The 13,270-nt window shown below is 49.7% G+C and overlaps 1 protein-coding gene, 1 long non-coding RNA gene and 1 other non-coding gene across 4 annotated transcripts in view; 1 reads left to right on the top strand and 2 right to left on the bottom strand.

Moving 5' to 3' along the window:
• Window positions 1-241: 241 nt before the first annotated feature.
• Window positions 242-4,116, bottom strand: LOC132583895 (uncharacterized). The gene is made up of 2 exons (XR_009556227.1): window positions 3,918-4,116; window positions 242-803 (listed from the first exon to the last, which is right to left on the bottom strand). It is a non-coding gene; the product is annotated as an uncharacterized LOC132583895 (long non-coding RNA).
• On the bottom strand, window positions 2,703-2,777 carry TRNAT-CGU (transfer RNA threonine (anticodon CGU)). Its single transcript has one exon. It is a non-coding gene; the product is annotated as a tRNA-Thr (tRNA).
• A 448-nt stretch (window positions 4,117-4,564) lies between the features above and the next one.
• The window catches only part of POLR2A (RNA polymerase II subunit A), a 42,159-nt gene continuing 33,453 nt past the window's right edge, over window positions 4,565-13,270 (top strand). For both annotated transcript variants that reach the window (XM_060256692.1, XM_060256693.1), the window contains exons 1-4: window positions 4,565-4,720; window positions 7,097-7,229; window positions 7,350-7,486; window positions 12,060-12,233. In XM_060256692.1, the coding sequence (XP_060112675.1) occupies window positions 4,631-4,720; window positions 7,097-7,229; window positions 7,350-7,486; window positions 12,060-12,233 (534 nt within the window). In that variant the 5' untranslated portion in view covers window positions 4,565-4,630. The remainder of the gene's footprint in view (window positions 4,721-7,096; window positions 7,230-7,349; window positions 7,487-12,059; window positions 12,234-13,270) is intronic.

Raw genomic sequence — 13,270 nt, forward strand, 5'->3', positions numbered from 1 at the left:
GTATTTAAGCTGGAGTGGAAAAAGTTCAGAAGATACGTAGAAAAAGAGTGGAAAATAAAAGGACATTGGACAATTGTTGATAATGACTAAGTATAAGAGGGAGGAGGATATGAATTTTGGTTCTTATTAATTAAGGGTAGCTTTAATATTAAGATTTTAAGTATATAACACCAGCGGGGGTCAAGTAACGGGGGGAGGGGTTGGTAGAAAGTAATATATGGGATAGATAAAAAAGTAATTATTCATGATGTAAGAAATTGAAATTTATTACCATACGTTACTAATAAAATTGTTTGAAACGCAAAATCTATTTCTTCAGGTCCATGTGTGCATACGCATCTGCATAACGAGGACGCACCTCAGATGTCTGACAAAGTGGGCTCTAGTCCCAAAAAGGTTATGTTGGCATAAGAACATGTTAGGTACCACAAAACTCCTATGTATTTTTGCTGCAAGAGATTCATGAAGGTTCTCAACTGTTTTTCTACACCAACAGTGCCATCCTAAGGAAAGCCTTCTGAAGCTATTAACCTCAAAGAGCCTGGAAGGGTGTAACTCTACTTCAGATGGCAGGATTGGTCCAGCTTCTCATTGTCCACGCAGGCCCTGAGATCTCCAGCAAGGACATTTTGTCAGTCAAAAGGGACTCCCTTCTGCCTTCACCGACAGAGAAAGCTGGTTGGATCCAGTCCTAAGTGTGCGCTGTTCTTCCAACACAAGTCATACAAATCCACATCCAAGGTTTCCTCCAATTGAGATGGAACTGCTACTGTGGAGAAAGCCCCATTTGCCTCACCTCAGACCTGAAAAACAGAAAATAAAAGCAGACATTAGTTGGTGGCCAGTAATATGGGAGTAAATGGCTATTCAAAATGGAAACAGCCTTCCTATCCTGTTCAGCTTTAAACACTGCTGCACTTATGTAACAGCCAGATTGTCTGCTTCTGTGCCATTAGCTTTCGCTTAGTTCTTGTCTGCAGCTTCTATCGTACGATTTCCCTGGCCATTTTTAGCTGCCATAAGAATATCAAGGTCACCATCTTGAAATCAGATTTATAGTCAATTCGTAAAATGAGTTCTCTCAGTCTGTGAAGCTCATCAAACCAGAAAAGAACAGCTCCAATATGCTAGTTTGCATCTAGCTCCTGGGCTAAAGCCTTTTGTTTTCCCAGTAAAAAATTTTTTTCCATGCAACGAATCATTTCCCCCAAAGCTGTAGAATCTGCAGGAATCCAAACAAAAGGCCGCCCAGGATGCTAAAGGCCTGTTCTTGTCATCTGAACATTTAAAGTATTCATTTAGTTCTGTGCAGAGCCAAGCTGCTGCTAGAAACTGGACATTTTCCAAGGTTGCCAATAGCCCCACTTCTATCCCCTGTGTTCATAGAATCATAGAGTTGGAGGGGTCTCCAGGGCCATCTAGTGCAATCCCTGGCAAAGCGGGAAATTCACAAATATCTCCCCACACCCCCCCCCCAGGGACACCTGCTCCATGCCCAGAAGATGGGGGGGGGGGGGCTTCTTTCTCCAAGATTACCCAAACCGACTTGCTCCTCTGGCTCCCAAGTTAAGCTTAACCCACAGCTAAATGCCAACTGTCTCTGTGCCCCCCGCCCTCCCCCCGCACCTCCTGATCAAGTGTTCCCTCCAAGTTGCATTAGCGTGAGCTAGCTCACAGATTTTTAGCCTCCTGCTCCCACATTTTTGTCTCAGCTCGGGAAGGAGGACCCCAGAGCACAATATCTTACGCGGGAGCTCACAGCTGTAATGCCAGTCGCTCACAACTTTAATACCAGTAGCTCACGAGGTAGAATTTTTTGCTCACAGGACTCTGCAGCTTAGAGGAAACTTTGCTCCTGATTCCCCAAGATTAGAAAAGCTGCCATACCAAGGCCTCCACCCTCAAACACATATCATATACCAACCCCCATTCTCTTGGCCTTTAACACCCACTGCTCCTCCTCCCTTACAAAACCGAAGCTCCTTTAGCAACTTCGTGTACCCCACCCTTGAGGCATATGGACCCTCCCACCCTTCAAACCAGACAGGCATTTGCAGAAAGTAACAAGCCTAATGACCCCAGCATTCCCCCCCTCAATCACAATCCTCACTTTAGTTTCCTTGGCCCTGACCCAAAGATTTCTTTCCCTGACATCTGCAAATACCAGAAACGACTATGATAATTTTAATTCCCCCCTCCCGCAAGTCCCTCTGGCCTCATTTCCCTTCCCCAGCAATACCTCCCCCAGGGTCTAACCTGCCCCACACCAGCTCCTAAATTACAACACCCTACACCAGGGGTAGGGAACGTTGGCTCTTCAAATATTTTTTTGCTTACAATTCCCATCAGCCCCAGCCAGCATGGCCAATGGCTGATGGGAGTTCTGGAGAGCTACCCTTGGCCTCATGGTCTAAGTCACACAGGGGTGGGGAACAGTGGCTCTCCCGATGTTTTTTGCTTACAATTCCCATCAGCCCCAGCCAGCATAGCCAATGGCTGATGGGAGTTGTAGGCAAGAAACATCTGGAGAGCTACCCTTGGCCACTTCATGGTCTAAGACACATAGGGGTGGACATATGAAGTTGCCTTCTACTGAATCAGACCCTTGGTCCATCAAAGTCGGTCTTGTCTACTCAGACTGGCTGCGACTCTCCAGGGTCTCAAGCTGAGGTTTTTCACATCTATTTGCCTGGACCCTTTTTTGGAGACGCCAGGGATTGAACCTGGGACCTTCTGCTTACGAAGCAGATGCTCTACCACTGAGCCACCGTCCCTCCGAAAACAGTGGCTCTCCAGGTGTTTGGGTTTTTTTGCTTACAACTCCCATCAGCCCCAGCCAGCATGGCCAATGGTTGGGGTTGATGAGAGTTGTAGGCAAGAAACATCTGGAGAGCTACCCTTGGCCACTTCATGACCTAAGTCATATAGGGGTGGGAAACAGTGGCTCTCCAGGTGTGTGTTTTTTTTGCTTACAACTCCCATCAGCCCCAGCCAACACGGCCAATGGCTGATGGGAGTTGTAGTCAAGAAACATCTGGAGAGGTACCCTTGGCCACTTCATGGTCTAAGAGACACAGGGGTGGGAAACAGTGGCTCCCCAGATGTTTTTGCCTCAATTCCCATCAGTCCCAGGCAGCATGGCCAATAGCTGGGGCTGCTGGGAGTTGTAGGCAACAAACATCTGGAGAGCCAACGTCCCCTGCCCTATACATTAAATAAGCCCCCCCAGACCTTCCATTGACCGACCCCCTCCAAGGCCGCCCCCCCACCCTGTAAACTGTCCCGACCCTAAATCTACCCAACCGTGTCGCTTCACCCTGCCCCGCCCGCATTCAACGAGCCCTCCCCGCTCAGCTGTAGCTCTCCGTACCCCCAAGGCTCTTCTGGGCGGCCCGCGCGAACAGCAGTCCCGGTCCCCGAGGTAGGCCCCGAAGCCGCGCCCTTTCCTACGCGGAGCAGCCGTGAAGCCGCGCGCGCCCCGGCGGCCGAATGAGCCACGCGAGCCCGAGGCTTTTAAGGCCGCTCGCTGGAGAGCTCCACCCGCCTCGACCTCGTTCTCAACAGAAGCTGGCTGTGATAGGGCGCCCGGCTTCCCACCCTCGGCCCTGTTCGGAAATCTCCGGTAGTTTCCGGAGTATAACCACATCGCTCCGCCCAGTCCTTTGGAGGCAGGTTCATTTTCCTCACCCCTCCGCGCCGAGCTCCTTGGCAGACCGTACCATTAGCGACAGGAGGGGGAGTAGAGAAAGAGGGAGCTTGTGGCCGTATTCCCTTCGCCCCCTGTTATTTCTTCAGCTTATTTATATGGCGTTATTTTCTCCAAGTTGCAATCTTAGACCAATTAATTCGTCGGTAAGTTTCAACGCAGTCATCACCGGCAATTGCTTCCAAGTAAACAAACAGATTAGAAAGCCCACCTGACACAGGGAACTTCCACTCTCAGAGGTTTATGCCCCGGAAATCTTGTGAGTCTCTACGGCACTCCCAGACTCGAGCCAAACAACAAGAAACAACGGAAAATCAGAATTGCAAACAAAAAAAAAGTTTTTAGCACCAAACTTCCGGCCAACCGACCCCCCTCCCTTTCTATACTTGGTATGATCCCACGCCCAGCCAGAGAACTGCCCCCTCCCTTTAAAAAAAAAAACCAATTTGGCATAAGCCACGCCTTCTCTGGGCGGAGGACGCATCCGCAGCACCGCCCCCTTCCCCGCGCTCGCCCCTGCGGTTGGGTGCCTGTAGCCCCGTGTAGGGGGTGAGTCTATATAAGGCGGCGCCTGAGCGAGTTTCGACCATTCGCGCCGTGGAGCGCGGAGGAAGAGCATCGGGGGAGGGAGAAAGGCGGCTGGACGTGGTCGCGCGGGGGGGACGAGGAGGCGGAGGGGAGCCGCTTTTCCGCGCGTCCCGTGGGCGGAGCGCCGCCGTCTCCGTGCGTGTGACGAGGCCCCTCTGCGAACAGTTGGCGGGCTCGGTCGCCGGGGCCGGCGGGGAGTTTGACTCGGGCCTCAGCTGAGGCGGCGGCGGACGAGGGGCGGGGCGCTGCCTGCCCGCCTAGTGACGGCGGGAGCGAGGCGGAGGCTGAGCCTGAGCGCGTCACGTGAGCCCCGCCGGGAGAGGGAAGAGCGCCAAGATGCACGGGGGCGCGCCCTCCGGGGACAGCGCGTGCCCTCTGCGCACCATCCGGCGCGTGCAGTTCGGCATCCTCAGCCCAGACGAGATGGTGGGTGGCCGAGGAAGGAGGGCGGCCCTGCGGCTCACGCCAGGCCCTGGTTGCACTGGGGAGGGGGGGCAGGATTGCAAAAAAAAGAAAAGTTTGGAAAGTGCTGGATCGCTCTGGTTTTTTGCTGTGTATGAATTTGGGGTGGGGGGGCAGAATTGCAAAAAAAAAAAAAAAGTTTGGAAAGTGCTGGATCGCTCTGGTTTCTTGGTGTATATGAATTTGGGCTGGGGGGGCAGAATTGCAAAAAAAAAAGTTTGGAAAGTGCTGGATCGCTCTGGTTTTTGGTGTGTATGAATTTTGGGGTGTGGGGGCAGAATTGCAAAAAAAAAAGTTTGGAAAGTGCTGGATCGCTCTGGTTTTTGGTGTGTATGGATTTTGGGGTGGGGGGGCAGAGTTGCAAAATAAAGTTTGGAAAGTGCTGGATCGCTCTGGTTTTTGGTGTGTATGAATTTTGGGGTGTGGGGGCAGAATTGCAAAAAAAGAAAAAAGTTTGGAAAGTGCTGGATTGCTCTGGTTTTTTGGTGTGTATGAATTTTGGGATGTGGGGGCAGAATTGCAAAAAAGAAAAAAGTTTGGAAAGTGCTGGATCGCTCTGGTTTTTGGTGTGTATGGATTTTGGGGTGGGGGAGCAGAGTTGCAAAATAAAGTTTGGAAAGTGTTGGATCGCTCTGGTTTTTGGTGTATATGAATTTTGGGGTGGGGGGGCAGAATTACAAAAAAGAAAGTTTGGAAAGTGCTGGATCGCTCTGGTTTTTGGTGTATATAAATTTTGGGTTGTGGTGGGGGCAGAATTGCAAAGAAGAAAAAAGTTTGGAAAGTGCTGGATCACTCTGGTTTTTTTGGTATGTATGTTTTGGGGGGATAGGGGCAGCTTGGATGGTTCCCAACGCATTTCATCGTGGGAATGTGCAGATGTGGAATGTTTGGCGAGGGATCTGTTAGGGCGGGGGTGCCCAGACTTGCTTAACATGCTTGGTGGGGCCCATAGCAGGCTTTGTTGTTTTGGGGGGCTGGGGTCCACCCGGTTTGGCAGCCCACGGCTCTTGGCGCCGCCGGAATCATTCGCCTTGAGGCCCACAAGCGAGCACCCCCCCCCCTTTGCCAGGGCAGTCACAGCAGCTCTGGTGCCCCCACCTCTTTCTTATGGGCCCCCCTCTTAGAGGCAGAGGTCTTTTGACTCCCCCTCCCCCATTTGCTCTGCATTCTGTGTTAGGGAAAGGGAGAGAAAAAAGCAAAAAGGCCAGCAGCGATGTTGCTACTTGTTCAGAGTGGCGGTGAGCAAAGAATTGGGGGTCCTCAAAGGGAGGGGGCCGTACAGTTGGTTCAAAGGATGGGCCTGGAGCCACATAGGATAAACATCAGATGTTTGAGAGCCACAAGACATGAGGATCAGGTGTTTGAAAGCTGCAAGGAAGGCAGGCAAATAAGTGGAGGGAGAGGTGGAAAGAAAGCAACTTTAAATGTATTCTCCAAGCCACCACCTGGCTTGGCTTGGAGAGTGCATTTAAAGAGACCAATGCCTTCTCCAAGCCAGCCAATGGGGCAGCAGCGGCTTCAGGAGCCTCAAAATATGTGTGAAAGCCACATGTGGCTCCCAAACCACAGTCTGGCCACCCCTGTGTTATGCGATATTGTCCATTCTGAAGCAGTTCCGTGCAGTTGTTGGAGCTGCGTCGTGGAAGACTGCTGGGTGCCACTTGAGCTGGCTTGGAAAGACAGCAACCCAGCATGGCGGAATGGTTAGGATGTGGGAACCCCAGGTTCAAATCCTGCCGCCCCACCCCCAGCCTGGTAGTTTGCTGGATGAACTTCAGCCAATCACACACAGTCTCAGTCTAACCCACACCACAGGGTCGTTGTGAGGGTAAAACAGAAGAGACCAGTGTAAGATGTTTGGATTGTTTCTGTATTTCTCGCTGGATTTACAACACAAATCCTCTTTCATTGTCCAATGTCACATCCTGTTGATCTTACTGACTCGCTGTCTCAGTCAGAAAGGTGGACCATAAGGAATGCAAATAAGTTTTTTCGCTGAGAACACAGAACATGCTGTGTGCAGATTGCCATTTTTTTTTCTTTTTGGCCACTTGTAATCCTCCCATTAGAACAATTCTGTATTTGCTTGTAGTAGGCAAAACAGCATTGAAACTGTTTTGCTCAATGCCTGTGGAGGAAATGACATAATGGGACCCAGCTGCATTTGTCTCGTCTCCGTGGTCCTTCCGCTCCCAATATGGAGCTGTTGTGTCCCATCCTGGGCCCTGCACATCTGAGCTGGGTGATCAGAAAAAGGGCTTTCCTGATATCTTTCTCATTTCTGGGGAGCATAACTCTTCTCTCCCGCCCCCACAATATTGTTTGGTTTGTTTTGCATAGAAACGGATGTCTGTGACTGAAGGGGGGATCAAATACCCCGAGACGACAGAAGGGGGTCGCCCCAAACTGGGGGGATTGATGGACCCTCGCCAGGGGGTGATTGAACGGACCGGCCGCTGCCAGACGTGTGCAGGTGAGTGGCTTGGCATTGTGCCTAGATGGGGAGCAGCAGTGGAGGGGAAAGAGCGGGTGGGAATCTCTGCCCAGCTGTTACCTGGGTCTGATCGTGCCTCCGTCTTTTCTCTTTGGACAGGCAACATGACGGAGTGCCCTGGCCATTTTGGACACATTGAGTTGGCCAAGCCCGTCTTCCACGTTGGCTTCTTGGGCAAGACCATGAAGGTTCTGCGCTGCGTCTGCTTCTTCTGCTCCAAGCTGCTGGTCGACTCTGTGAGTAGCGGCCTTATGGATTGTCCTAGCAAGTGCTTAACCTTTGGTTTTTTAAAAGGGCCACTGGCCAGTGTGATGTGACATTTTGAAAAGGGGGAAGAGAATGTAACTGTCACGGGGACGCCCACGAAGCTGCCTTAGTCGGATTCAGAGCTTTGGCCCATCAAGGTCAGGACTGTTTACTCACACTGGCAGTGGCCCTCCAGGGTCTCAGGCTGGGGTCTTTCACACTGCCTTCCGTCTGGTCTTTTTAACTGGAGATTTCAGTGATTGAACCTGGGACTTTCTGCATGCCAAATAGACGTGCAGCCCTTGAGCCACAGTTGCTCCCTGTGATATCACCCCCCCACCCCCGGAATGTAAAGCTGCCTTATGCTGAACCAGACCACTGATCCATCAAAGTCAATGTTGTCTATTCAGACTGGCCACAGTGCTCTGGGGTCTCAGGTAGAGAGATCTTTTGCATCACCTGCTACCCAGTCCTTTTAACTGGAGGTGCCTGGAATTGAACCTGGGACCTTCTGCATGCAGATGGGAGGCTCTTCCACTGAGCCACAGCCCCTGTCCTGTTTGCAATTTGTGGGGGGGGAGGGGGCTGGCTTCCTAAAGATTATTCTTACTTGTTACCAGATAGATCCAGGTGGGCAGCCGTGTTGGTCTGAAGCAGTAGAACAGAGCAAGAGTCAAGTTGCACCTTTAATTCAGAATGTCCACTTAGAGCACATGAAAGCTCACATTCTGAATAAAACTTGGCTGGTCTTGAAGGTGCGACTTGACTCTTGCTTTGTTTCACTTGTTACTAGTCGCCCAATGAGCAGCGGCCTCTGAGTTGGGATCCTGGTCTTGATGTTGTCCTTATAATCTCACCTTCATATGGATTAACTCATTTCTGCCTTCTTGCTTTTCTGTCTTGGTGACATCCAGTTAGAGCAGGGGTGTCAAACATGCAGTTCGGGGGCCGAATCAGGCCCGTGGAGGACTCCTATCAGGCCCCCGAGCAACTGGCTGTCATCTGCTTCCTTCTCCCTGTCTTTTGTTTCCTTCTGCATAGCATCTTGCATTGTCAGGCTTGCTCAACTGCACAGGAGCTACAGAGCAAAACCTCTATTTTCTCCATTGGCTGTGGCTCCTCCCTTGGGGAGGAATAGCTTGGTTTTGCTGGGCTCTCTCAGTCGCGCAGCAGAGCTACTGAGCTAAACCTCTCTTCCTTCTATTTGACTGAGGTTTCCTTTGCCCAGTTCCCTGGATCCCATGGGAGAAATACAAAGAAAGCACCTTTAAGACTAATGAGTGCTAATGTTTTAAGCAAGTTTTAAGTTTTTAAAAAATATATATATTTATATTTGTGTTCTTTACAAAATTTATATCTCTGCTACCTAATCTTAAATAGGTACACGCATGGCCAGGTCCGGCATGGTCCGGCTCCTCAAGGTCTCATTTATGTCAGATCCGGCCCTCACAACAAATGGGTTTGACATCTCTGAGTTAGAAATCCCTGAGCTTCCATTTTTCTCAACGGCTGCCTCAACAGCAGCTCGTGTGGGAAAGAGCCAGAGTCCAGCAGCGCCTTAAAGACGAACAAAATTTGTGGCAGGGGAGGAGCTTTTGGGAGTCACTGTTCAGCTCTCCAGGGTCTCAAGCGGAGGTCTTTCACGCCTACTTGCCTGGACCCTTTTTAGTTGGAGATGCCGGGGATTGAACCTGCGACCTCCTGCTTACCAAGCAGATGCTCCGCCACTGAGCCACCGTCCCTCCCTTCAAACCAGGTTCAAATGAAGCTGCCTTCTACTGAATTAGATCCCCCTGGGTCCATCCAAGTCAGTCTTGTCTACTCAGACTGGCAGCGGCTCTCCTGAGTCTCAAGCTGAGGTTTTTCACACCTCCTTGCCTGGACCCTTTTTAGTTGGAGATGCCGGGGATTGAACCTGGGACCTTCTGCTTACTAAGCTCTACCGCTGAGCCACCATCCCTCCCCAAAGGCTGTTCTGGGCATCTTGCTGCCTTCTACTGAATCAGACCTTCGGTCCATCAAAGTCAGTCTTGTCTACTCAGACTGGCAGCGGCTCTCCAGGTGCGATTTAGCTCCAGGTGCAACTTAGCTCCAGCTGAGATTTAGTTGGAGATGCCGGGGATTGAACCTTGGACCTTCTGCTTACCAAGCAGATGCTCTTCCACTGAGCCACTGTCCCTCCCCTAGGATGGTGAGAGCTTTGGGAGCCACAAAATATGTGCGAAAGAGCCACATGTGGCTCCCGAGCCAGAGTTTGGCCACCCCTGACCTAGCTCATGGGGCGGGAGGAAGGACTTCTTTGGAAGAGCTGTTGTTCCTGTTGCCAGCTTGCTTGTTTCCATGATCAGAGTAGATCTTTGCCTCTCCCTGTAATTTTTTTTTTAAATCCAGTCAAAAGCAAGCTGCGAAGAATCACAGGACATCCCTATACGTTTTCACTAAAGGTTGATTTTTCTGGGTAGAGATTGGGGAGTGTTACTCCGTATATACAGACAGCTCATGGACACTAGAAGAAGTAAAGGGTGAGCATGCACTCTTTGAGTCGTTCCTACATGACTAATACTGGAGGCTTTAATTTGTGCAAATAATGCCCTATTTCATCTGAACTGTGAGGTCACTACTTCCCCACCTGTTTGAGCGCTTTTTTGAACACGGCAGAAATGCCGCAGAGAAGTGCGAGTTGCGAACGAAAAGGGGAAAATATTCACGAAGGGGAATTGAAAGCCAATCCTCACCAGCGTAGCAGATCGTCTGGGGAGCAGGGGAGCAACAAGCTGGGGCCTCTGGGAGGAAGATGTTCAGGGCTCTGCGTTGCCACCAGTGAGAGCTTTGAGGGCAGGACCCCCCAAAGGCAGGTTGTGTTTCAGCACTGAGTGTAAGAAAGGTACACACATTGCTTGTTTTCTTTAATAAGGGTTCTTGTGCCTGCTTCTCATTTTAAAGTGTGCAGTGCCCAAGTTTACATTCAGGATTTCCTAACTGTTACGGTGTGAATAATTTAAATGATTCTGCTGGATCAGTCAGAGGACAGCTTCATTCTGGATTTTTTCATTTTTTGGGGAGGGGGCGTTTGAACTGAGTATCCAGTGGACCAGCCAATGCTCAGTAGTCCACCAGAAATTGGCCAATAAAGCTCCAAGAGCCAGCCTTGAACACACATACCCAGATAACACAAAAAGCATGATTCAGAGAGTCAGTGGGTTGAAGCGGATAGGCTGGCAGATTTGGACTCTGGGCAGCCCATGTTCAAATCCCTGCTTCAGCTGTGGAAACCTGCTGGGTGGCCTCGGGCCCATCGGCAGCACCTGGCCTGCCTCACAGGGCTGTTGTGAGAGAATGGAAGAAGCAAGAAGCGTTCTAAAAGCAGCTTTTACTTAATTTTTTAAAATTATGATTACGCATTGCCTACTTCCTACTACTGTAGGACTCTAGGTGACTTGCAGGATAAAGGGCATTAAAAGCAATACATTTTAATACATTACATTAAAGGGCCATGTGGCAGAAGTTGTGCTTTCTTCCCATTCTCAGCCTGAGGACGCCTTGTGGGAGTAGGGGGAGAGGAGATAACGTCAATCTATGGGAAAGGGGCACAGGGGAGGGTGCCGGTCAGAATGTAAACCATCGCTGCCCTCAACCAAAAGCCTGGCGGAACATTTCATAAGGTCTTTCAGGGCCCTGATGTTACATAAGAACATAAGAGAAGCCATGTTGGATCAGGCCAATGGCCCATCCAATCCAACACTCTGTGTCATATAAGAACATAAGAGAAGCCATGTTGGATCAGGCCAATGGCCCCTCCAGTCCAACACTCTGTGTCACATAAGAGAAGCCATGTTGGATCAGGCCAATGGCCCATCCAGTCCCAACACTCTGTGTCACATAAGAACATAAGAGAAGCCATGTTGGATCAGGCCAGTGGCCCATCCAATCCAACGCTCTGTGTCACATAAGAGAAGCCATGTTGGATCAGGCCAGTGGCCCATCCAGTCCAACACTCTGTGTCATATAAGAACATAAGAGAAGCCATGTTGGATCAGGCCAGTGGCCCATCCAGTCCAATACTCTGTCACATAAGAACATAAGCGAAGCCATGTTGGATCAGGCCAGTGGTCCCTCCAGTCCAACACTCTGTGTCATATAAGAACATAAGAGAAGCCATGTTGGATCAGGCCAGTGGCCCATCCAGTCCAACGCTCTGTGTCACATAAGAACATAAGAGAAGCCATGTTGGATCAGGCCAGTGGCCCATCCAAGTCCAACACTCTGTGTCACACAGTGGCCAAAAAAACCCCCAAGTGCCATCAGGAAGCTCACAAGTGGGGCTAGAAGCCCTTCCACTTTGCCCCCCCCCCCCCAGCACCAAGAATACAGAGCATCACTGCCCCAGACAGTTCCAACAATATGCTGTGGCTAATAGCCATTTGGCAGAGTCCCAGCAGGGGGAGAAAATGGCATTCAGGGCGGGGGGTTGGGGTGCGGAAGGTGGGCTGGGGCAGTTCAGGCTCTGACCTTCATTAGCCCTTTCTCACAGGGCTCCTTCCTTTTTTCCTTTTGTTTCCGCAGAATAACCCCAAGATCAAGGATATCCTGGGCAAGTCCAAAGGGCAGCCCAAGAAGCGCCTGACCCACGTCTACGACCTTTGCAAGGGCAAGAACATCTGCGAAGGGGGGGAGGAGATGGACAACAAATTTGGAATGGAGCAGCCGGAGGGGGACGAGGACATCACCAAGGAGAAGGTCAGACATGCGAAAGGGGGGAGGAAGTGGCGGGGGAAGGGGGGGCACCTGCCATATGTTGGGTAACAGCCTCTTGCCGGAAAACCTTGGGGGAGGGATTTTTCCATTCATGTTTTTGGGGCACTTGTGTTGCGCATCCAGTAATTAAAAAAAAAATCCTTACGAAGGCATTCTATATATAAAGCGTATTTTATAGGAAAGGTAATAAAATGTTAAATTACAGAATGTTATAATTGGAGAGAGTATCTTTCGTTGATATATAATCATAATTTGAAAGCCATAAAATTACTTGGGATGTAGATACCAGGCCTTTTTGTAGATTCAGCGAGCGGAATGCTGCCAGAGGCCATGGAAATGGTAATAAGCATAAATCGTAAGGTAAAACACACAGTGCTCTGCCATTCGTTTCAAACTACGTTCATTACACGCGGAATAAATTGTCTTTAGTAATTTTGCACGCTGCAACATTATTTTGTATCTTTGGGATCTTTTCTGTTCTGAAGGCCTGTTCTGTTTCTTGGAAGTGACTTCTTGGGCATTCTCGTCTTATCGTTAACACTCTCTTTTCCAAAGTAACTCTATGCAGTTTGCATCTGTTGTCTGAAAAAAACACACACGCACAATCCAGGATTAGGACAAAAAAGTCTCACAGGTTTTTTTCTATGAACGCTTTATGTAGCAATGGCAACACGTGTCTTTTTTTAATGTCTGGATGATATCGCTATATGACGGCTTATTTGGAGACTGAAAACCTTTTTAAAAGCCACAAATAAAAATTGCAGTAAGGGTCATTGTTTCAGTTAGGTTAGTTTTCCCCAACCAATATGCATAGCAGTTGCTATCCTTATGCTTAATTTTTGTAACTGATGGCTTGCAGTTTGAGCTTAACCAGTGGTGCAGGTCCTTAAACTGCTAAATCTAACTGGCCTAGCAGGCCATACTAAGTAAATTCTAGTCCTTGGTTTCGCTTCTTAATACAAATAATCTTTTAAGTACTATAAACTAGCGATCAAAACAAATTTTGAGAACTCTTAAAA

This window comes from Heteronotia binoei, chromosome 15, assembly GCF_032191835.1.
Source record: "Heteronotia binoei isolate CCM8104 ecotype False Entrance Well chromosome 15, APGP_CSIRO_Hbin_v1, whole genome shotgun sequence".
In the NCBI taxonomy this organism is placed as follows: domain Eukaryota; kingdom Metazoa; phylum Chordata; class Lepidosauria; order Squamata; family Gekkonidae; genus Heteronotia; species Heteronotia binoei.